Consider the following 25079-nt stretch of genomic DNA (forward strand, 5'->3'; position numbering starts at 1 on the left):
CAATGTGTTTTCTACTTTATAAATGAGAACACTGAGGCTTAGATGCCTGAGCTGCCTTGGGTCACCCACTGATGACCTCATGGAGTCTCCACCCAGTGTCTTTCTGCTGTGACATGACTGTCTCCTTGGAAAGCTGTTCCCAGTTACTGTTCCAGGTGAGCATGTGGAGGCCCCAGGTGCCACCAGGACGATGTACCCCTTTCTCTCACACAGTGTATTCTGGCAGGTGGTGCTGCCCCAGTGGGGCGTTGGTGGGTGGGGTGTGGGCTTGGCAGGGCTCTGAAGTGCTGAGCATGCTGTGACATGGCTGTGGTTATACCTGTTTACAGATGGAAGAAGCTCCTTTAATTGGCTCACTGGGAGCAATATTGACCCATTGGTGGATTATATGGTTTCCTCATCATCTGATTCCTTATCTTCCTCCTTACTATTTGTCCACAAGAGGAGTGAAAAATCACGAAGAGCACTCCTGAAGTCAGTGGGACCTGATTTTGGGAAAAAAAGGTTGGGCCTTCCAGGGGACAAGGTGGATAACAAAGCAAAAGGTAAAGTTGCCGAAATGTGTTTAAAATCACCTACTGTCTAAATCAATGCAGAGGCTTAGATGAAGAAAGCACATTTCTGACTGTTCACATTTCTTTGTAACCTGTAATTAAGCCTATTAAAATTTAATTTAGTAAATGTCGTCTGGGCATTTACCTTGTTGAAATCATAGTTTTATGTATTCCAGAAAAACTGTCGAATAAACTGAACTCAATCCATTTATTTAGTGATTTTCCAGAATAATAGGTGTGAGTAAGCAACAAGTAGGTGATCGTGTGCAAAATTAGTAAGCTAAGTCTTGAAGAGAGTGTTTAAATCCAGGTAGAGAATGGAGAGAGCCTCAGGAAATACCCGATGGAGGAGGTAGACTTTAAGACTAGCCACAAAGGGAGAGGACGAACAAGGCCAGAGATGGAGGAGTATGTAGTGTGTTAGGAGGTGGAACTGACCCAGAACAGCTCAATGCACACTGACTGAGAGTCAGCTCTAGCAGTGTCCAGTTAAGTGGATGTGTCAGGACACACTGAGAACACAGGTAAAGAATGCTGAGGAAACAGACTTGAGGGTGTGGGAGTGTGGCTCAAGGAGTGCACTACAACTTTATGTAATGAACCAAGCAGAGACAGGCACAGGGTCTCTAAATGACCTCTTGGGGATGGAGTGCCTGAGGGATACTGAGAGGTGTAGGTCAAGGGCAGCCACATCTTGACCTGTGTCAAGGCAGGAAGAAGGTGGGGGGTGGGCAGAGTGGAAAGTGCTGACAAGACCCAACTCTGAGAGGGTTGGGGTAGAGAGACCAGTTTCGAAGTTAGCTCCTTATGAGAATTACAGCTCTGGGAGTGAGTGAAAGCCCAGGGGGAGAAAATGTGAAGAGAGGAAAGATCCCAAGGTAAAAACCCTGTGTAAATGCCAGTGTATGACTTTAGACAGAAGTAAAATTAGAAGCAAGGGCATATATGTTCCTTTTTATTTAATTGTAGGAACTAAAACACACAGAAAAAAAATATTTTCCTTCCAACCACTCTTAATATTTTTATGATGCAGATCAGTGGGCATGCACAATTCTCTTAATTTAATATAGAATGGTAAATGTATCTTAGCCTTCTTTTTGCTCATAACTCTTGAATGTGATGGAGGACTGATGAATCCACTCCTCTGTCTTTTCCTCCACTCTTGACTACCTCTCACTAGTTTTCTTTATTTACATTCTTCTTTACTGTTTCAGTCAGTGATGTATTATCCTCTAAGAGTGTATAGCTCTTGGTAACTTTGATTTTGAAAGTCCTAAAGTTAAAATGAAGTCCCAAAGTGACTGTCATGTTCTCGTTGCTTATAAATTGTCTCTCTGACCTTTACACTCGCTCATCTCAAACTTATGGGCATTGCAGCTTTCTGTAGAATTGTTAGAGATTGTTGTACGTTTGGGGCAGTCTGCAGTCAGTTAACCTATGGTGATTGTTAGTGACCAACTCTGAGCTAGTTGATTTCTTTATTGAATGGGATGAGGCTCAGAAACAAATGAAATTGCTTAGGTTGACAGCAGTTATTGTCCACAGATCAAGTTGTTGTAGTTTTTCCCTGTCTGCATTTTTAGAGTGAAAAAAAATGTAGAATTGAGGGACCATGAGTATAAATTAAGAAAGATGAGAGGTAAAACCTAATTTTTAAATAATTTTCCTTGAAAGGTTTATATATGATTTTGAAAAAACTCTGTCATAGAACCAAGTAGGTAAAATGAATGCTAATAGCAATTCAGTTAATATATTTGAATCTTCCCGTGTAATTTTATTGATTTAAAATGTTTGACATCCTGTCTTCTTTAGGAGATGTGTGTTTTCTTGCCTAAAGAAGAACATTTGGAGGTTCATAAAATATTGTGAATACTTACTATGACACTATTATCATTGAAAGGCAGTACAGTTTACAAACTTGAAGTGGTAACCTAATTAAAATACCACTTTTGAACCATTATTTTATTTAATTATTTATTTTGGTTTTCTTTAGTTATTTGTATCAGACTAATACATGCATGTAGTTTAAAGAGTGAAGTATTTTTCCAAAGCTTATTAGAAATGACAACTCATTTTCCAAATCCCAGAGTCAACCACATACCCTTTTAGCCATGTTCTTGGTGTTCACTTCCATCTCTCTAAAGAGTCTTTTTATATTGTTACCTTTTTTTTTCTTTCAGTATTAGTCACTTTTGGCTTTGCATTACAGACATTGAGGATTTGGCTTTCTCTTGTCTCTTACCCCCATCTGTCTTATACACACTCACAATGAGTTCTTTCTGTGCCTTCATTTACTGATATAATTATGTCTTAGTCTTTGCTTCATTGATATCCTGTTTCCTTTTGACTACATAATATAATTTGTCTTTGAACTATGAGTGATTCTGTGACTACTTTTTTCTTTTTTGTACAATAATTTGTCCTAGGTAGTATATTTTGGTTTAGATGCTTAGATTTCTACATATTTATCACCAAATTTTCTCTGAGTTATTGTGTTTTATTTTGTCCCAACATATAAATGTTTCATATTCTTAAGGAAACCTCTCCTAGGGCCTCTGAACTTCCTCATGCCAGGCTGCTTGCTTTTTTGGGGTGTCTGCTTAGCTATCATCTTGGATCACCTCCACATCCTGAGAATCTATTCACTTTTTCTGGGTCTGATTATTCTTTCTTGGTTTAGTTCGTTTTTTTTGGTGGTATACCTCCTCAAGTAGTTTCCTGAGAAAAAGGGGGTCGGAAACAATAGCTTTTTTTGATACTTGATGCCATGCGTTACTTTTGTGGCACTCACACCTAATGGGGTATTTAGCCGTAGAATTCTGAGTGTGAACTCATCAGTTTCCTACCCCACAGGGTTGCAATTGAGAAAGCGGATGTCATTCTGTTTGTTGATCCGCTGTAAGAACTGAATGTTTCTCTGGACACTTTTAGGATCTTCTCTTTTAAACCAGTTTTAAGAAATTTCACAAAAGTGTCCTTTGGTTCAGGTCTATTTTAGTCCATTTTTGTAGGACCCTTTCAGACTGCTAACTCATATTTTCCAGTTCTGGAATCCTTTTTCTTGGGTGATTTTGTTGATGATTTCCTCATCTCAATTTTCTCTTTTTTGGAGTCCTGTAGCTCGGATATCAATTCTTCCACATATTTATCTAATTTTCTTTTTTTTTTTTCCTTTTTGTTCTACATTCTGAGAAATCTCTTCAACCTTATCTTGTAACCCTTGCTTTTATGTCATGATATCATATTTTTTAGTTTCCATGAGGATTTTTGTTCTCTAAACATCTTTTCAGTCCTTGATCTACAGTTGTAATATTTATTCTTAACTTTTCAATAAATAATAATTTTTTGAATTTTCTTCCCTGTATGGTCAGATTTTAACAGTTGCTCTTTCCCTATTTATTTTGGTTTCTGTCTTTCATATTCGAAGCTGTCTTCAAAATGCCTGGTGATATTTGGCTTTTTTGCATGTGTTCCCTGGTAGGTCACTAAAAAGGCATTTGAAATAGCAACAAATCGGGAGTGTGTAGTGAGTAGGGCCGTCACTGTGCAGAGGTCAGGCTGGACCAAGACGCTGAAACCCATGATATGTTGATGTCTGTGTCTGTTCTTTTGTGCTGGTTGATCATCCAATGGCAGAATCTCCACAGCCTCTCGCCTATAGGCTAAAGGCCTGGGTGCCAGCACTATAGAAGCCTTAGGGGAGGAGGCAACTCCAGATTCCAGATGTCCTCATGGTTATAGTAGTTCCTCTGCCTCCAGTCATGCCAGCCTTTTCTACTCACAGGTCCTGTATCCCACTCCCCAGGCTTTGCACCCACCGCATGTGGGGCTGTGTGTTCAAACCACATCAGTTGCTTCAGACTTAACTTTTTCTCTGGAGGTGCCTAGAGCTGCCAGGCCCTGGGTCTTTCAAGTCTTCTCCACTGTCATTGTTCTGGCCCCCTTCTCTCCACCACAGCACTGGGGTTGGACTGAGTTATTTATAACTTTTTGTTCTCTAGATTCCAACTGGTTAATCATTTCCTCTGTTGTTCTCTGTTCTTCATAGGATTGTGTTGTTTAAAAAAGAAAAGCTAAACAAAAGTAACAAAAGTAAAAAAATGGAGATAAGCAAACAATCTCACTTTTTAGGAGAGTCTAGAAGGAGGTAGAGTCAACTGCAAATGTCAACTCGACTAACTATAACAAACCTTTATATTCTTCAGATACAGACAATCGGGCAGAAATATTAAGATTACGCAGACGATTCTTAAAAGACCAAGAAAAGCTCAGTTTGATTTATGCCAGAAAAGGTGTTGCTGAACAAAAACGAGAGGAGGTTTGTATCTTTTTCAAGAAAATAATTGGTTAGAAATACCTATTTATATATCTTTTCTCTCTTTCTCTCTCTGTCTCTCTCTCTCTCTCTCTGTCTCTCTCTCTGTCTCTCTCTCTGTCTCTCTCTCTGTCTCTCTCTCTCTCTCTCTCTCTCTCTGTCTCTCCGTCTGTCTCTCTCTCAGCTTCCTGCTAAATGTTGGTTCCAGCATTAGTCAAATCCAAATCAGAGAAGCTGCACTCTATGAGTTAAAGTTATTTATGAACCAAAGTCTCCTCTGACTTCTGTAGATATGAAGGGCATTCATGACTCACTGATTAGGTCATGGGATCTTGGAATGAGACATGTGGGTCATCCCCTGAATCTGTGGTATGTTCTAGCTCACAGGTGGGTGAGGAGGGACTGGTCGGCCCAGAGAAAGGAGCGGGCAGGGACTAGGCAGACAGTCTATGGGTATCTGCCGAAAGCAGTGATTTGAGACACAAATGTGGCATGAATTAATAGTTTAAATTTTCTTAAAATGTGGAAATAATAAAATAATTTGTTTAGCCATAGTTTTGATCTTACTTATAAATCAGTAATTATGACAATTTTCAAACAAGGAAGACTAGATTGTGAGTAAAAAAGAAAAAAAAACTATCTTTTTTCTTTTTTCTAAATCAGTTAAAATCCTTAGCCACTTAATTAACTTCCAGATCTGAATATGAAGTGGTTGAATGGTTTCACTGTATCTTCTGTGGAAAGAAAATGTACTTTTCAGCTTTCTCTTGTCTCTGTAATTACAACTGTTCTTTTGAGGACTAAGTTTTAAAATCAGTGTCCCAAGGTTATTTCATGCTCCTTCTCACTGGACCTACCATGCCTGGAGGGCCTTCAGTTTTGCCCATTCACAGAACTAGGTATGGACTCATAATTAAACCTGAAACCTATGTAGGCATGCCTGAAGGAAATAACAGTAACTAGGCAGCAGAAGGAAGAGGTAAAACCAGAACTGTTGGGTAGAAATTGCAGGAAGATACTTTGGCCTGATACAAAGGTCTTTTTAATAATTAAGAAATGTAGCATTCCCTCCGATACAGGTGTTCTAATCTGAAGTGGCTGACTGCTCATTAAGAATGGCATGGAAATAGGTATTAGAAGGCTATGAACTTGTCATTTATTTGTTGGGCATTGTGCTCAGTGCCACTACTCAATGCTAGTGGTATAGAAATGTATAATAGTAGCACTTATGGGGCTGCAGTCCAGTGTGTACAACAGGCAAAAAAGATGAGTTAAGGTTGTAACAAGTTCAGTGTAGTAAACTGACCAGGTGATGAGCATTTCTGGGGAGACCTGTTAAAAGAGGTAGTGAGACAAGCCTTTTTGAAGAGATTATATCCGAGATGGGAACCAAATGATGAGTGAAAAGCTGTAGAAAGATTCTAGGCAAAAAGTTGAGCAGGTACCCACAGCCCTGCATGAGGGAGAGTTAGGGAGATGATTAAGAAGCAGACTGGCCTGGGTAGATGAGCAGGGCTTAGAGGGCCTGAGTGTTGAAGGGGTTGTGGTGATCACATTGGACCTTATAACCAGGGTTTATTGTAAGGGTCATTAAAATGAAATACAACTCTGTGATTTATGGCTTTAAAAAGTTTTCAGTTGAGTTCTGATTTTACATATATTCAAATTACTTTGTAATAAATATTTAAATAATATTTTCATTACTCGTCTTCCATACTGATCTACCATAGACTGGTAAAGCATAGTGACTAAACCTTTTGGGTAAAAATTGTCATCGATTCACTTTTATGTTAAAAGATGGGACTGACAGTTTTATAGCTCATGTACTACTGATTTTCTTAAATAAGAATTCAGATCTTCATTTTTTTATTCTAATGGTTATAGGAGATCAAGAGTAAGTTGAAAATGAAGCATGATGCCCAGGTTGTTTTGTACAGAAGTTACCGTCAAGGAGACCTTCCAGACATTCAGATTAAATACAGCAGCCTGATCACGCCCTTGCAAGCTGTGGCCCAGGTTGGTCCTTGAACACTGCATTTCCTACTGAAACAGATTAAAACTGTTATAACAGTTCCACGGGTCTACTGTGTACAAGGAAAAATGGTTAAGGCTATACTATGTCATAAATGAGGTATTGAGATGTCCTCAACACTGGACTCGCTTAACAGGCCTTGTTGCAAATCAGGGCTCTGCCATTTCTTGGCTCTGAAGTTTTTCACATGGTGGGATTCTGATTAGAGTCATCTAGAAGATAGTCCTATAATTGGGGTCCTTGTCAAGACATTTAATGCTCTGAGCCATAGCATTTTGTCTATAAAACCTAAGAGTGAAATCCGTTTTTCTTACCAATAATATTAGAATGAAAGAATGTGTTAAAAATCATTGTAAATTTTAAGATGCTTAGCCACTTAAATCATTGCTTATATAAAATCCTTTAGGGGAGCCTGGAATCAGGAGAGTATCAGTTTATCAGTGGGATCAGTATTCTTCCTTCTCTGTTAATTCTCTTAATAGCAGAGGAGTGAAAATATTTTTCTGAGTCATTAGGATGTAAAAGTATTGAAAGTGAATGAAATTTTCTAGCTGAATTCTTTGACAAAATCAGGATATTTCCCCCCAAAAGCCTGATTAAGATTCTTTTGACTTTTATTGAAATCATTTTTTAAATCGAAGAGTATTATAATATATAGTATATATAGCACTATGCTAAGTACTGCAATGTAATGCTTGATATTCTATTGTACTTAAGTTTCTAGTACTAACATTGATTATAATAGGTTATATCTACATAGCCCTTTACTGTTTTAAGCTTTAATTTTTAATCTAAATAATTATAGATTGCAGAAATTTGCAAAACTAGTACATAGTCCCATGTACCCTTCATCTAGCTTCCCCCAATAGTGATATATTATATAATTGTAGTATGTTATTAAGACTTATAAATTGACTGGTACAATAGCGTTAAGTAGACTGCAGACCTTGTTCATTTTCGTTGTTTTCCCCTGCATTCATGTGTGTGTATGAAATTCTGTGTATTTTACCCCATGCATAGTTTCATGTAGCTACCATTACAGTACAGCCCTGGGTCATTATGGAGTGGTTTCACATATCTCTCATTAGATTTTCCCAGTAATTTTGTGACATTGAGGCAGTTAATAGACACATTTACAGATGAAGAGTTGAAGTTTAGCAAAGAACAGATAATATGCGAAAGCTGTATGTTTCACTGGTTGTGCAACAAGGAAAGTGCCCTCTGTGTTTTGATACCTGGCCCAGTGCTGCTTCTATGTTTCCACTATTTACCAGTTTTTCTAGTCCTTTGCATGCGTTCACATCACTGCTTCAAAAATGATTTGATACCTGCTGTCCTAGGCATGATTTACTGCTGTCTGCACTGGAGAGAGATGTGGTATGTAATGATGGTAGTAAGTTAGCAAGCCTGAGACTATTGAGAGACCTCCAAGTCTGTTCATCTCATTTATACTTGGAAAAAATAAAGATGGTAAATATTGTTTTGAAAAAAACATGACTACATTTTTTCTATTCTTTAAGGAGGAATGTGTTTATTCTTATTTCTGTTAATTTTTCAAGTTCCAATACTTTATTTATTCAACAAATGTTAGTATATGGAGTAACTCCTCCAATATGCCAGGGGCTGTTCTAAGCACTGGGATGCAGTGCTGGATAACAGGTGAAACCTCTCCTGCTATTCTGGGACTGCCATTCTTCATTGTGAGCCTTGCATATGGAAAAAATTAAAGAGGCACTTGTAAGCTAGCCATTACAGGGCATGTCCAACAGTAGCATCCTATTGCTCTGAAGGCATTATTTATCTTAATTACTGCTGCAGTATTGTAACAGAATGAGCATTTGAGGCTCCCTAGAATATAAAGGAATTTGTACATAAGTCATAAGAATCAATGAGTTGTAGACTGTCTGCCACGTGTTAGGTGAAAATAGCAGATTGCCCCAAAATAGACACCATGTAAAAGAGTGTACATGTCAGTAAGAGACCAATCATGACAATGCCTATCTTCATGTAGTATAATTATGGGTAATATATTTTTTCCCTTATCCATTTTTTAAAAAATTTTATACAGCGACTATTATAACTTTTTATAAGACAAATCCATTACTTAAATTAATAAATGAAGAACATGTCGAATTGTACTTTTTATTCAGTCATAGCTTTTATGAAATGAAATGTTTTAAATTTTATTTATTCTTGCACTCATGCCTTTATAAAAAAATATATAGACACAACATGCCAGAAATTGTTCTTAGTACTGGTGTTATAGACACAAGTAAAGGAAGTGTTTTTGTGGTCATGGAGAGTGAGGGTTAAAGTCATAAAAGATCAAGTAGTGTGCTGTTACAGATGAATAGCCCAAACATGGAAGATACAAAAATGGCTACTGATGGTTTAAAACAGTTTAAATCATCATATAATGTTGGGACTTCGAAAAATTAAAATTGGCATTTTATTGAAGCTCATCAGTTATCTTAAGCTTTACAATGATGTTCATGTGAGGATAATACCTAAAAATCTAATTTAATTTTCAAGATTTCATCAGTTACTGCACTGAACATTTAACATGCGTTTTTGGCTTATCTTTACTATAGCCCTATGAGATGTTTTCTTTTATCCCTATTGTAAAGATGAAGAATCTGAAGACCCAGACTCACTCAGGAGTTAAGATAATGTGGTTATGTGTGTGATTAAGCTAACTTTAAATTCATATCTCTGGGTTCAAAGTCAATGATATCATGCCTTTTTTAAGGCATATGTCAAATAGATATATTAGGTTAAATACCAAATGCTCCCCTTGTCAATGCCTGTTAAAACTTTCTGAATAGAATTGAGATGTGTTTGTAGCAGTTTGTATTTTCCAGTAAAGCTCTGATAGTTGGTAAATTAAAGCGTTTTTATTTCAGATCCTAATTTGTCTTTGTTTTCAATATTTTACAGAGAGACTCAATAATTGCAAAGCAGCTTTTTGGCAGCCTGTTTTCAGGAATTATAAAAGAGATGGATAAATATAAGACCATGTCTGAGAAAAACAACATTACTCAAAAGTTGCTCCAAGACTTCAATCTTTTTCTTAACACCACATTCTCTTTCTTTCCACCATTTGTCTCTTGTATCCAGGTAAAAGTCTATATACACTTTATAATATATGCATTGTCTAATTTGCCTTCACATGATTATGTTACAATAACTTCATTTGTCTCACAAGCTCAAACACAAGGTGTTTGTAACAGTAGATGTACTCTGTTTTGGTTTCCTATTCCCAGATGAGTAGATATAATTTATTTATATTGAAAAAAAAAACTTATATGCAACAGAATAATCTTGATATAAATGTGTTCTGATCTTTAATAAGCTGATCTCTTCAATCTTTTGTTTAAACCCTGCATCTCGTTTATTTGTTTTTCCTTTTGATATTTCACTAAATTCATTCTTGCCTCCTGACTGCCTTCAAGAGATGTTGATTGTACACATGCCTGATTTTGTTCTAAGTGGCAGGGACATGGTGATGAAGAAGCACAAATCTCTGCCCCCCAAGAACACTCTAGATAATAAACAGACAAATATAGATTGATACCATAAGGTATAGTAGTAGATATCATAGAACTTGAGTAATATAGAAGTACTTAAAGTAGTGTAGGGTAATAATGAAGCAGGTAAGTAAGACAGCCTTTTGATCAGGGTAGGGAGTGTGAACCATTGTAGATACTACTTAGATGAAGTGCCAGAGAAGGCCTTTCTAAGGCAATACAGTTTGAGCAGAGAATTTACTGTAGGCATACTTTAGTTACTGCTACAACATACTTATTGGAAGACTACTTTTTCATGTAAGAAATGTTTTTTTACCATGCAAAACATGGATCGTTACTAAGTCCCTAATAGAAAATCTTTTTGGTTCATTTTTATAACTTGTACCCTCCCTGGAGTAATTTAAAAATTATATTTTTAATATTATTTATTAGTAGCTTTGGTTTGCAAACTAATTGGGTAATAATTCCCTGAGATGAAGTACTTGGTTTTTCTGTTTTGTTCTTTTTGATATAGCATGAAACTGTTAATATAGTTTTTAAAAATACATTAGTTCTTTTTTTATTGGTTTATAATTTACAAGTAAAATTCCTTCATTGTTTTTTTCCTGGCCACACTAAATATAAGATTTGAGTTGTTGTATTATTGAATTGGCCAGTATTTCAAAGTAAGTTTCTCTTTACATCGATTTACATTGTATCTTTATATAATAAACAAATGCTTCTTATGATTTTGTTTGTGGTTTATATCTAAAACTATTGATTTGTTTTCTCTCATAGTGGAACCATAGTACATTTGGCATAGCATTCATGTGTGTTCTTTTCTAGCAAGGATGACCATCTCTTTGAGATTTCCACTGCCTCACCAGAACTTCCCACGATGAATTTCTTGTCTGTGACATATCCTGTATTTTGATGATGGCTGTGAAATCTTTGTGTTTCAGCTGCTTTTCTCATCCATTCAATTTAAGTAGTCCTGGAATCTGCAGTTGTTGTTTGGATATATGGAATATATGTAAAAACCTTCATATTTTCTAGTGGGTTTTTTTTGTTTTGTTTTGAATTAAACCCTGGATTGGCAGTGTAAAAATAAAAGGTAATTTTCTCCCCCGAGGAAATCATTTGTTGAGGAAAATTTAATAGAATTACACAGAGAAATTTTTGGTTCTATCCCTACTTATATTAAAACTTTCTTTTATGTTTCGTAAAATGAACTATTCACGTATGAAGATAATGGTCAAAATACCAAGGCTAAATAGCTACATGTGTTTGTGGTTTCACAGGAGATCAGTAGCCAACACACAGACTTGCTGAGCCTTGATCCAGCTTCTGTTAGTGCCGGCTGCCTGGCCAGTCTACAGCAGCCTGTGGGCATCCACCTTTTAGAGGAGGCCCTGCTCCAAATGATTCCTCAGGAGCCACTTGCCAAGCGAGCTCGGGGGAGATCCCACCTCTCTCTTGATGTCTGCAAATGGATGGAACTTGCTAAGTAAGCTCTGTGATCCAGACACCGTTGGGAGAATAGTGACTTTTAACTAAGTAATACAGAAGAATCTTGGCTTCATTTTGGCAGAAAACTAAACAAATGAAGTTGATAGTAACACTTCTATAAAGTTTTTTGAAAAATTTTTCAGCTTGAGTACCATTCCATGAGTTAAGAATAGTTGCCATGACAAGGAATGTCTTTCCCAAAGAAAGATTTTTATTATACCTGCTAATTTCTTTCAGTGTACAATGTTTTTGGACTCAGAATGTTATCCACTAAGTTTAGTTTCCTGCAAAGTGTGGCTGTAACTTGCAGTTCCTACCTAGTATTTTATGGGTTTGCTAGTTTGCTAAACTAAATAGAGGATGATTTATTATTTTCATCAGGACTCAAACTTTTAGGAACAATTTAGCCCAATTACTTTATTTATTTGGGAAAAACAATTTCCATCTAGTAGTTATGGCATTTTGTATTGTGTCTGATCCTTCCCATACCTGTGGTTTTGTCGTAAGAAAGCCTGCTAGATTGGGTTGAAATTTAATTAGAACTTCTATTTTATCGTACAGATTTTTAGATTTTCAGGTTCTAGGGAAAAAGAGAATAAAAGTAAAGGTGGGGAATCTGTGCACTTTTCACTGTTTTATAGTCAAAGTCAGTCCTGTCTTTCTTAATTGAGCACTAAGTAAGGCATTGTATCAGGTGCTGAGAAGAATTAAAATATGAATTAGACAGTTCTCACAGACTCAAAACTAGCCATCCAGTAGGAAATACATGTACTTATATATGTGACTATATGAAGTAGGAGATGGTGAGTTCTCTGAGAGGCCAGATAAATCCTAGATTAGACAGTTCAGAGAGCACATCTTGACTTTTTACCTTATTGTTTCAGATGTATGTGAACAGTAAGTAACAATTTGTCTATTTAGTATTTTCAGGGAGTGAGAACTCATATAGTGTATATTTAATGGGTAATGAAGCACACACTTTTAAGGACCTAAATTTTAAATATTTGTTTTTCTAATTTTAATACTTATACTTTTTTATAGAATATTTTTGCCTTTTCAGTTTTTGAGAAACTAATTTAGCCCTTTCTTGATATGTCACCATCATTGTTTTGCCCGTGTTATAGTATAAATAATTTAGGGACATTGGGGCCAATGTAGGGTGAAATGAGGCTGATATCTTTCTGAGTTCCTGAAAAATGTTTGTAGCTCTTATCTACCCTTTGGCTCTTGGGCTGTGAACTGTTTGTTATCCTACAACCTACCTCCACACCTCTGCCTCTTAATTTGTTATCTTTAACCCTTTAGAGAGCCATATGTGTTAGATTTTTATCTAAATTTGGACCAGTAGGCTCTGAAGTAGAGCTCATGGGGTTCTTTTATTTTTTACAGCTTTATCGAAATATAATAGACAAAATTAGTTGGTCATATTTACATCGTACAATTCAATGAGATCTTTTTTCCAATTATAGTTGGCATACACTAATATATTAATTTCATTCGTACAGCTTAGTGATTAGAGATCTATATAACTAACTCACAGTGATCACCCCTACTGAATCTAGTACCCCTCTTCCCCCTTACATATTTATTACAACATTGTTGACTATATTCCTCATATTGCACTTTATAGCTCTATGACTGTTTTGTACCCGTCCATTTGTACTTCTTCATCCTTTTGTCCTTTTTAACCATTCTTCCCCCCTCCCCTCACCCCACCCATGGGGCTCTTTTGATTTCATGCCTGGGAAGGGACCAAACTGCAGAAAAACTAAGGAGAAAGCAGTCCTCAGCTGGCTGGTCAGGTGACTGCAGATTCAGGAAGAGATGATATTTGCATTGAAACTTAAAAGATGGAAAAAAATTGGGGGGGATTAGGGATCAAACTTATTAAATGCTTTAGAATATCCTAAAGGAGGAAGCTTGATTGCTGGGGTCAGACAGATTTGTATAAATGTAAAAACATGCATGAATGCTCTAGCAAATATGAAGGCTGTAAATAAATTACTTGTCAATAGAATTGAGATTATCCTTAGAACATGGATTAAAACGTGGCATCAGTAAGACCTGGATTAATTTTCACTCACTTCTGGGTTCTTGACTGCCTTCCAAATTTTAGAGCTATGACAGGGATTCTAAATAGGTCTCCTGCAGATATGTGCAATGTTGCTGTAATGGTACTATTAACATAGAAGAAGCTTCTTTAATGACACAATTTATACATTGTGAACCTAAGATATTTTCAGACTTCACTCTAATTTTAGCTTAGACTAAGTTCTGCCTTCTGTATGACTACAATAGTAAAACCTAATTGTAAAAAATCTTACAAACAAAATTCGTAAGATTTTATATTTTTATAAAACGAAAATAACATATCTTTAGTTAATATGTGTGACATCTTGATTTAATGTTTTGTTTTAATAAATACTTTAAAAATATTGGAGCATTCATTAATTTGGACTATTTTTCCCCCTTTGGTTTGTTCTATAGATTATATAGATCAATTGGAGAATATGATGTCCTCCATGGCATTTTTAGCAGTGAGATAGGAACAAAACAAATCACTCAGAATGCTTTATTAGAAGAAGCCAGAAGTGATTATTCTGAAGCTGCTAAGCAGTATAATGAGGTAAAACTGATCTCTAGCAAATGTCAGTTGCTTAAACACTTTTGTTCTCTGGATGGAAAAACTATTTGCTTTAAAATTTAGAGCTTTATAATGTTTCAGCTTTATTCCTTAGATTTTACACAAGTGGCAGAGAATTGTTTCACAATAACTAAAATTCGAAATAATTATTGTTGTACCTCTTTTTAAGGAAACATCAATGGTAAAAGAGAAAGCATTTTGTAAATTACCAAGTACTATAAAATATTTCAGTGTTTGCTAGTATTATATAATTTCTATTTGAGTAGATTGTTTTCCTTCAGCAAGTAAAAAATATATAAAGAGAGAAGCAAGAATTGGTTTTGAGTAGATGACTATAAATTCAATTTTTTATATTTTGTGTTTTGAGTTGCCAGTGTCTATCCAAGTGTAGATGTCTAGGAATTACTTGAAATTCAGGATCTGTGACCTGTGAGACTCCCGAATGCATAATTCAGGTTGTAAAATTCTCTGCAAGTTTCTGTAAATGTCCTATTTTCCAGTTTTGATTCTAATGTTTTTAAGTAGTAAATAACCCACAGTAAATCAAATTATGAGTCATTTAAAGTCTTCATTTTATTAATTGGCTTTATTGGTAAGTTTCTCAGAGAAGTAGTTTCCTTTTGGTGGGAGTTTTTATTTTTATTTGTTACTATAATATTCCTTTTGGTTTTTTCTCTTCCCTTCAGTGTTACTTTATTTTCCTTTTTCACTCTCCTAATCATAAACTGAAAATGATTGTCTTTGTTATGAATGTTATGCTGCATACCTTATTTCAAATATATTTAATTTGTATTCTTTCCAACTTTATAAAATAATCTTAGGAACTTTTCTTTGCCAGGCTCTCAATAAACAAGAGTGGGTAGATGGTGAGCCTATAGAAGCTGAGAAGGATTTTTGGGAACTTGCATCTCTTGACTGTTATAATCAACTTGCTGAGTGGAAATCACTAGAATACTGTTCCATAGTCAGTGTCGACAGTAAAAATCCTCCTGATCTAAATAAAATGTGGAGTGAACCATTTTATCAGGTGGGTAGAATTATTTTTATGAGGTCACTGAAATAAATATTTTAGATGGTCAGGTGTTTTCTAATTAATGAAGTTGTTTAAAACTTTTAAAAAATGTAATTTTGAAGCATTCAGGTATTTATATTACCTGACTTCCCCCACAAACTCCACTGTATTGTTAAATCTCTTACCACGTTTAACTAACCCTTTCAAAATAAATGGCATGCATTTAAAAATAAATATTAACATCCCTTCTTTGGTGACATGAAAGAAGATTTTCTGTTGTTTCTGCACTGTATCAAAGGTTACATGTGGGCCCACCCCAATTCCTGGAGCAATTCAGCTCCCCACTCACAAGGTTGCCCAAACACCTGAACAAGGCTGGTCCCTCCCACACTGGTGCTATCTTCGCTCTGCTTAAAGATTCCTCACTTGGAAAAAAAAGTAAAATAAAAATAAAGATTCCTTACTTTGAATATAACATCTTTCAGCTAAAAGTACATAGTTCCGATTTTCTATAGAACATGTTCCTCCTATATATTTTGTGGTTACAAAATGAACAATTTTAGATGAACATGTTTTAAAAATTCTAGTTTTATGTTCGATGTATCAAATAATCACTTTGGCTCTAAATTTTAGCCTCTAAAATTATACCGAAGAATATTATAGTAATAAAATAATTAGGCATACAAAATTGGTTTTCTGAAGTTACAGGTAGATTCTTATGTTCCTTAGGAGACCTATCTACCTTACATGATCCGCAGCAAGCTGAAGTTACTGCTTCAAGGAGAGAATGACCAGTCCCTGCTGACGTTTATTGATGAAGCTGTGAACAAGGAGCTCCAGAAGGCTATTATAGAGCTTCATTATAGTCAGGAATTGAGTCTTCTTTACATCTTACAAAATGATGTTGACAGAGCCAAATATTATATTGAAAATAGCATTCACAATTTTATACAGGTAATACAGATATACCAATCTAAAATATACCATTTCTGTAATATTTTTAAAGTCAGTAAACTCATGAATAAGAACAATCAAAAAATTTTCTTTTACTATTTGATACCACCCATTTCCTTCTTTCTGTTCTTCCAGTTTCTTCTGATATTTCTCTTCACTTTTTTTTGGTCTTAATGTCTTTTTTAATCCTTTTTTTCCTTTTACAAAAGTTCCATTTTGGGGTTTTTTTTTTTAGGTTTTTATTTTTCTCACACTGTTAAAAAACACCTGAGAGTAGACTTTTCCATTTGGAGTAACTGAATAGAAGTTTGTTTGCTTTGTGAAGAAGAATATAAATCTTCCCTGATCATTTTCTGCTATTATGCTGTCTTTCCATTTATCTTTTCTGAGAATCTTCCTCTGATGATTGTTTGTTTATTTTTAAAGTCAGTGTCTTGTATAGTGTATATTAACAACATTTATCATTGGCATATATTGATCATATAAGCAAACTCATTTATTGTCTCATTTTTAAACTTTTTTGAAGTTGATTAGTGCACTCAAAATTTATTGAAGAAAAAGAATTGGTTTCTGTACTTAGCAATTTACATTATAAGGTGTGATTTTCAAACATTGTTGGCAAATAAAGGCAATGACAGCCTATTTGTATTGATTTTGATGAATCAAAATGAGATCGAAAACCTAAATTATTAAAAAAATTTAAATCATTTATTAATTGCTTCTATGACCGAATTATTAACTATTCTGAGACACATTGTGTAATTAATGTATTTTTATGGTAGTTTCTATATTTCACATTTTAGAGAACTAAATTAAAATTTAAAGTAGTAAATTGATTTATAATCAATACTAAATGCCTTTTTTCTAGAACTATTCTAGTATCGATGTGCTTTTACACAGAAGTAGACTCACCAAATTGCAGTCTGTACAAACCTTAATAGAAATTCAGGAGTTCCTCAGCTTTATAAGCAAAGAAGGTAATTTTTTTCTTTTTTAATTTTAAAAGAGTTTTAGCGTTTTTTTTGTTTTTGTTTTTGTTTTTTTTTTTGCTTAGTAAAAGCGTATCTTTTTCTTAATGTATGGGTTAGAAACTGCCTTGAGTTAATTCTATAAATATATATTTTCAGATGATTGAAATGTTTAAAACGGTCACACTATTTTAGGCACTGGGAGTGCAAAGCCAAATAATATTGCCCACCTTGAAGAATCTTTCAGAATAGTAGGGTAATTCCTACATGATGTGATACCTGCTGAGGCGGAGTCGTGCATAGGACCCCATGTGAAACACAGATGACAGAACTTGCCCTAGATTGAGGGGTGCAGGAGGCTCCTGGAGGAGAAGTCTGAATTGAGTGTGGATGAGGGAGAGGCGTTTGCATAGTGCCTGCCTGACTGAAAGCTTGTAGTGTCCCGTGAGGTGTTGGAAGTTCTGTGACCGCTGCCAGATGTCCTGGCCTGAGGGGAAGTGAGGGGTGCTCATACTATGAAGGTCTTTCTGCAGCCAACAAATGAATTTTATCCTGGTGCCTATAGAAAGCCACCTAGAGTCAAAGGGAAAGAGTTCATCTTTGCAACAGTAACAAATCTTAGTTGTAAACCTGAATTTTAATTCTTGCTGTAAATAATTAAAAATGATATGAAAGACACTTTTCACAGTATTAATAAAGATTGATGTTTATATCTATCTAATTGTTCTTTTTAAATTTGGAGAATTATTTTTCAAGTACATATTATTAATTACTTATCATTCATTAAGTGCTTTTTACTTTCCAGGAACTATGTTAATCTCTTTCTTCTGTATTACCTAGTTTTTGTAACAGCCTTATGAGATGTAGAGGCTTAGAGATTAAATAATTTTCTCACACTATTAAATGAAAGATTCAGATTTTGATCCCAGAGCTGCCTAATTTAAACTTGTTTTCTTAACTCCTGCTTTCCACCAACAGAGAGAAATCTACAACACTAAACATTAGCAATGTGAAATTTAAATTTCATGAGGATTATCAATTTCTTTTCCAAAACCCTTGAGACTAGATAGTTTCAGATATCATCATCATTATCTATATGTAATCTCGTGCAAACACCAGGGCCTGGGGCAGTATGTCCTAATTAAATGTAATGATGCATCTCTAGCTTAAGTGGTTAATATTCATATGAATGGCATAAACAGATTATAAGTAGCCCTATGCCAATTCAGATCAGATTTTGCCAAGAAAATTAACTGCAACCCCTTTTCAGTTTTTAGTGCCTTTTTTTTAATTTTATTTTTGGAATTGCGGATGAAGTGGACCTTTACTAAATGTAAAAATTCTTTATTTCCCCATCTTTATATCTTTAAGAAATTGAGTTTAATCAGAATACCTTAGGTTTAATATGGTAACTTGGTGCAACAGACACAATTTTTTAATTTAGACAAGAAATTTGAATTAAATTTCCATTTACTAATGGCAGCACTACTTTGTAAGTTGGTTTTGTCCTGAGTTGTGGATATACGTCATCCCTTACTATTATTTTTAGGTAATTTATTATCTCAAGTTCCCCTTAAGAGACTTATAAAAACCTGGACAAACAGATATCCAGATGCTAAAATGGACCCAATGAACATCTGGGATGACATCATCACAAATCGGTAAGATGTGATCCTTTTGAGTTGAATGTGGATTATTTTCCTAAATTGCCAGAATGGTTTTTCTCTCAAACTGTGGTTTACAAAAACTGTGGAGTTTGAACCTAGTGCAGCCACATACCATCTTCCCAATTTCTCGTTTAAGTTGTTCTAACAAAGCTCTCCGCGTCAGCAGTATGTCCTTTGTCCCCACTTGCCCCCTTGTCTCCTGTGTACCTTTTACCCAGATTCACTGTTTTTAACATGTTGCCACTTTAGCTTTTTTATTCTCTCCACATATACATATTTTTTGAACCATTTGAGGGTAAGTTGTATACATATTTTCTTACCTCTTAAATTATCCATACATTTTCTAAGAAAAAGAGTATTCTGTTATGTAACCGTAACTTCACTATTTTAATTTTTAATCTACAGCCCCCATTTCAGTTTTGTCAGTTGTCCTTTTACTGTCCTTTAAAGCATTTCCGGTTCAGAATTAAATGTGGTATTCATTTGATATGTCTTTTTAGTTTCCTTTCATTTGGAACAGTTCCTTAGCCATCTTTGATAACAATACTTTTGAGGAAGGTTCCTCAGTTTGGATTTGTCTGTGTATCCTCACAGTTAGATTCAGATGATACACCCCTACCCAAAATACTACTTAAGTATTCAGGGTATCACATCTGCAAGCACAGAGAATCCATCTGTCTTTTACTGCTGATAGTGATTTTGATTGTCTAGTTAACATATTGTATGGTCTCTTCAGTGTAAATGTCTATTTTTTTTTTTTTTCCTTTGCAACTAATAAGCAATGTGGGAGACATGCATATATCCTGCTTGTCTTAAGACTTACCTCTGTATTTTGTTTCTGTGGATGACCATTAGCTTAAGCCAGTCCTGACAATGATGTTTGCAAGGTGATGATTTTCCTACCTTGTGTTCCCTGTTTATCAGCCTACATCTTATTGTTAAGGAAGAGCTCTCCCTTCTCCCCTCTTTATTTATTCATTTACTTCAATTTTAATAATATGGAATCATGGATTCCAATTTTATCTAATGGAATATAATTCATTACTGTTCTTATTATTTCATGTTCACATTGTCTCACATTTGGCTAACAGAAGGTCCTTCAAGCTGGTATTCATTCCATGCTCATCTTGTAAAATTATTCTCCTTTTTCTAGAAATGTTATAGTTTTAGTTCTTACATTTAGGTCTATGATCCAGTGGAAGATAGTTTTCATAGATGGTATAAAGTAGGGGTAGATATTCACTCTTTCCATGTGGAATTTAGTTGTCTAGTCCCATTTATTCAGAAGTCTTACTTTTCATAATTGAATTGCCTTGGCACCCTTTTTGAGTATCAGTGACCATATATATGTGTGCGGGTATAATTTTGAATGATCTGTTCTATCCCTTGATTTATTTGTATATCTTTTCACAATATTAAATTGTCTTTATTCTTGTTGCTTTATAGTAAGTTTTGAATCAGATAGGGTGAATACTCCAACTTTTTTTTTCTTTATGAAAATAGTTGTGTTTTTTTCCCTAGGTTATTTACATTTATGTGTGCATTTTAGATTCTGCCAGTCACTTTCTTCCCCAGAAAAGCTTAGAGTGTGTTTGGGATTTTATTGACTGTAGATAAACTTGAGGAATTGCCACTTTAACAGTATATAGCATTGTTTTATTCATGAAGGTTGTATGTCTCTCTATTTCTTTGTCTTCTTTAATTTCAGTGATTTGTATTATTTCAATATGGATATCCTGGATGTTATTCATTAGATTTGTTCCTAAGTATTTTATCATTTTTGGCACTGTTATACATGGAATTTTTTCTTCTTAATTGTGTTTTCCAATTATTTGCTACTCATATACTGGTTTTCTGAAATATTTGTTATATCATGAATGGGTGTTGAATTTTGTCAAGTGCTTTCTCTGTATCTGTTTAATCAATTATACATATTTTTTCTTTATTGTGTATATATCTGTGAGGTCCATTTGGTCTGTTATATCATCCACATCTGCTATTTCCTTATTGATCTCTGTTCATTGTTGACAGTGGGATATTAAAGTCTTCGGCTATTGTATTGCTTTTTATTTATTTATTTATTTTTAGTTCTGTTAGTATTTGCTTTATATATTGTAAGTGCTCTGATTTGGGGTGCATAAATATTTATAAATGTTATATCTTTTGGATGGATCGACCCCTTTATTAGTTTATAATGCCTTTCTTTGTGTCATTTTAACATCATTGGCTTAAAGTCTATTTTATCTGATATAATATAGCTACTCCTGCTTTTTTTCTTGGTTACCATTTGCTTTCCCATTTCTTTCACTGTCAGTGTGTGTATGTCTTTAAATCTTAAGTGAGTCTCTTGTAGGCAGCATATATTGGATCTTGTTTTCTAATCCATACAGTCATTCTGTGTCTTTTGATTGGAGAATTTAATCCATTTCCGTTTAAAGTAAATATTGATAGTTAAGGACATAATAGTGCCATTTTGTTAATTGTTCTGTTTTATAAATCCATTATTCCTTGCTTCTTCTGTTTTCTTTTGTGATTTTTATGACTTTGTACTGGTATGCTTTGACTTCTTTATCGTTATCTTTTGTGTAACTACTACACAAAGTTTTTCCTTTGTGGTTACCATGAAGCTCACATAAAATATATATAACACCCTATTTTAAGCTGATAATAACGAGGACGATAGCATTCTTAAACTTTTCTTATAAGGCAGGTCTAATCATGAACTTCCTCAAGCTTTTGTTTTTTTTTTTTTTTTTTCAGGAAATCTTTATCTCTCCTTCATTTTTGAAGGATAGCTTTGCCAGATATAGCGTTATTGGTTGACAGATTTTTTTCTTTGAATAATTAGAATATATCATCCCACTCTCCTGGCCTGAAAAGTTTCTATTGTGAACTCTATCCATACTGTTAAGGGAATTCCCTTGTATCTGACGTGTTGCTTTTCTCTTGCTGCTTTCAAAAGCCTTCGTCTTTGACTTTTGGCAATTTAATTATGATATGGCTTGGTGTAGCCCTATTCAGGTTTAAAAGACCTGTTTGTGGTCTTTTGAGACTCACAGATATGGTACTCCATTTCTCTTCCAGGTTTGGGAAGATTTCAGCTATTATTGCTTTAAATATAAACAAATATCCCTTTCTCTTTCACTTCCCCTCTGGATTCCCATAATAAGTATACATACATTATTCCGCTTCACTTTTTTGCACTTCACAGATACTGCATTTTTTACAAACTGAAGGCAAGACCAACAAAAAGATTATGACTCACTTTATTACAATACTTGCTATATTGCATTGGTCTGGAACAAAATTCACAATATCTCTGAGGTATGTTTGTATTGTTTTTTTCATGCTACCCAATAGGTCCATAAGCTTGCTTCAGTCTTTTATTCTTCTTTCTTTTAGCTCCTCTAACAGGATAATTTTACTAATTCCTACTTCTCTATGATTTAGTCTGCTTTTGAAGCTCTCCATTGAATTCTTCAGTTCAGTCATTGTAGTCTTTAGTTCTAGGATTTCTTTTTTTTTTTTTATGGTTTCTATTTTTTGTCGAATGTGTCATTTTATTCATACATTGTTTTCCTGATTTTGTTTAATTATCTGTGTGTTCTTGTACAACACATTTTGTTAAGAGGATTATTCTGAATTCTTTGTTAGTTCATAGATCTCCATTTCTTTAGGGTCAGTTATTGGATCTTTATTAGCTTTGGTGTCATATTTAGCTGATTTTCATCATCCTTGATTCCTTACGTTGGTACAACTTCATAGGTTCACTTTGGCAGAAACAGTCCTTCAGTCAGCTCAGCTTGGGGTTCTGGACATATCAACTGGTAGTTTCCTTGGGCAAGGTATATTTTGGGGCAAGACTACTGCCCAATCTCTGGTCAGGGGGGATGCTGCTGGTTGAGAACAGCTGGGTAGGACTACTGACTTGGTTCCCTGCCTGTGCATGGATGTAACAGGGGCTCTGCAGTTGCCTGTATAACCTGGTCAGGCTTCTTAGAAGATCAGGACTGGGTACTATACCCAGCAGTAGGAGTAAGGAAGCAGGTCTCAAAGCCTGCACATCTTATTTGGGAACCCAAATTAGGCAGAACTATGTACTGAATTCCCAGGCTAGACAAGGCCACTGGTTTTGCTTTGCAGACAGGGAGAGGGAGAGGGACTAGCTGTGCTCTTTGATCAAGTACCACTGTAAGCAGGGGCTGTAGGATCATCTACACAACTTCCCATGTGTCCTGGTTAGGTTCCATGGTCAGATGAGCTGAAGGCTCTTTCAGGGATAGGCAGAGCTACGAATTAGGTTCCCTACTTATGCAGAGCCACCATACATAGGCCTCAAGACCGTCAAGGCTCTTATTTGGAAATCAAGTTAAGCAAAACTCTGCACCAACTAACCTGGCCTGGTGGGCCAATATCCTGGTTCTGTAGATGGGCACGACTGGAGTCTTGGCTCTGTTAATGGGCAGGGCCTCCAGGTGCGCTCTTTGCTCAAGTGCCGCTGCAATCACAGTTGCAGGATGACTCTACAGATTCCTGGGAGCTCTGGTTAGGTTTCCCGGTCAGGCCACTCTGGAGGCTCTATTCAACATTAGGTAGGGCTATAAATTATCTTTCCTGCCTGTTTGGGGCTACAGAAAAGGCCCCAGAGCTGGCAATGCTCTTTATTTACGAACAAAATCAGGCAAAACTACACACCAGGCTGCCTTGTCAGAGTCATATACTGGCTCTGCTGACACAGGGCTGCTGCCTGGGCTTTCTGCTCAGGTGCTGCGGTCACTGGGATTGCAGGGTTGGCTACACAGATTCCCAGGGGCTCTGGTTAAGTTCCCTGGGTAGCAGGGTTGGAAGTTGTATTCAGCAGTGGATGTGGCTATGGATTACCTTCCCTGCCTGGGTCAGGACAAAGAATAAGCCCCGAGGTTGGCAAGGCTCTTTTTGGGAAGCAAATCAAGCTGAACTGTATACCAGACTCCCTGGTTGGATGGAGCCAATGGCATGGCTCTGTGGATGAACAGAGCCACTGGCCGGGCTCTCAGCTGGAGTGCTGCTGGGCTAAGCAGCTTCTAAGTCAGTCAGGGCCAGGAGCTATATTCAGAAATAGGTGGAGTTATAAATTAGCTTCCCTGCCTGAACAGAGTGACAAAACACACTCCAGGGCCAGCAAGGCTCATTGTTTGCAGTTTCAAATCAGGCAGAGCTGCATCCTGCCAGTTCTTTTGTCAGAATCAGCGGCTGTTCTTGGTTCTGCGATGAGCAGAGCCACTGGTTAGGATTCCTACCTGGGCACTAAGTGTGCCAAGATCCAAGCCGTAGATCCAAGTGGACCTACCAATTAGAGACTCACAACCATTGGAGTAGCTAAATGTTCACCTTGGGCTCTCTTTTTTTCACTTGAGAAACTGTAGGCTTGGGGGTGGAGTGCACTGGATGCAGTGATGTGCTGGCCTGGGTGATGGGCCATGCAGTCATAGTGTAGCTGCTCCTCTTACCTTCTAATGCATTTTATCTCAGTCTCTGTGCTGTAGGCATGTGCTTAAGCCTTACCCCCATGTTCTTGAATTTTCATAATGGTGTCTTATTCATAAATATTTGTTAGTTGGTTTTCTTGTGAGGGAGACTGAATTCAACAACAGTCTGTGTCTCCATCTTGATGACATTACTCCCCCTTTATTGTGTTTATGGTGGATTGCATTGAATGCTTTTTGAATATGAAACAAATGTCACATTCTTGGGGTAAACTGTGCGTGGTCATAATGAACCCTTATATACATTCTTGTATTTGGTAACATTTTGTTAAGAATTTTAGTGTTTATATTCAAATGGGATATTGTTCTATAATTTTGTTTTTTGTAGGATCTTTATCAGGTTTTGCTGTAAGGGTTGTGCTGGCCTGATAAAATCAATGAAGACATGTTCCC

The 25079-nt window shown here is 35.8% G+C and overlaps 1 protein-coding gene across 1 annotated transcript in view; it reads left to right on the forward strand.

The window, feature by feature from the left end:
• The window catches only part of PRKDC (protein kinase, DNA-activated, catalytic subunit), a 194065-nt gene that overhangs the window by 124145 nt on the left and 44841 nt on the right, over window positions 1-25079 (forward strand). Inside the window, exons 59-68 of the mRNA XM_036233299.1 lie at window positions 330-545; window positions 4760-4872; window positions 6754-6885; window positions 9839-10018; window positions 11709-11914; window positions 14404-14542; window positions 15399-15587; window positions 16302-16526; window positions 17395-17503; window positions 19044-19155. Coding sequence (XP_036089192.1) covers window positions 330-545; window positions 4760-4872; window positions 6754-6885; window positions 9839-10018; window positions 11709-11914; window positions 14404-14542; window positions 15399-15587; window positions 16302-16526; window positions 17395-17503; window positions 19044-19155 — 1621 coding nt within the window. The remainder of the gene's footprint in view (window positions 1-329; window positions 546-4759; window positions 4873-6753; window positions 6886-9838; window positions 10019-11708; window positions 11915-14403; window positions 14543-15398; window positions 15588-16301; window positions 16527-17394; window positions 17504-19043; window positions 19156-25079) is intronic.

This window comes from Rousettus aegyptiacus, unplaced genomic scaffold (assembly GCF_014176215.1).
Source record: "Rousettus aegyptiacus isolate mRouAeg1 unplaced genomic scaffold, mRouAeg1.p scaffold_m13_p_15, whole genome shotgun sequence".
Classification (NCBI taxonomy): domain Eukaryota; kingdom Metazoa; phylum Chordata; class Mammalia; order Chiroptera; family Pteropodidae; genus Rousettus; species Rousettus aegyptiacus.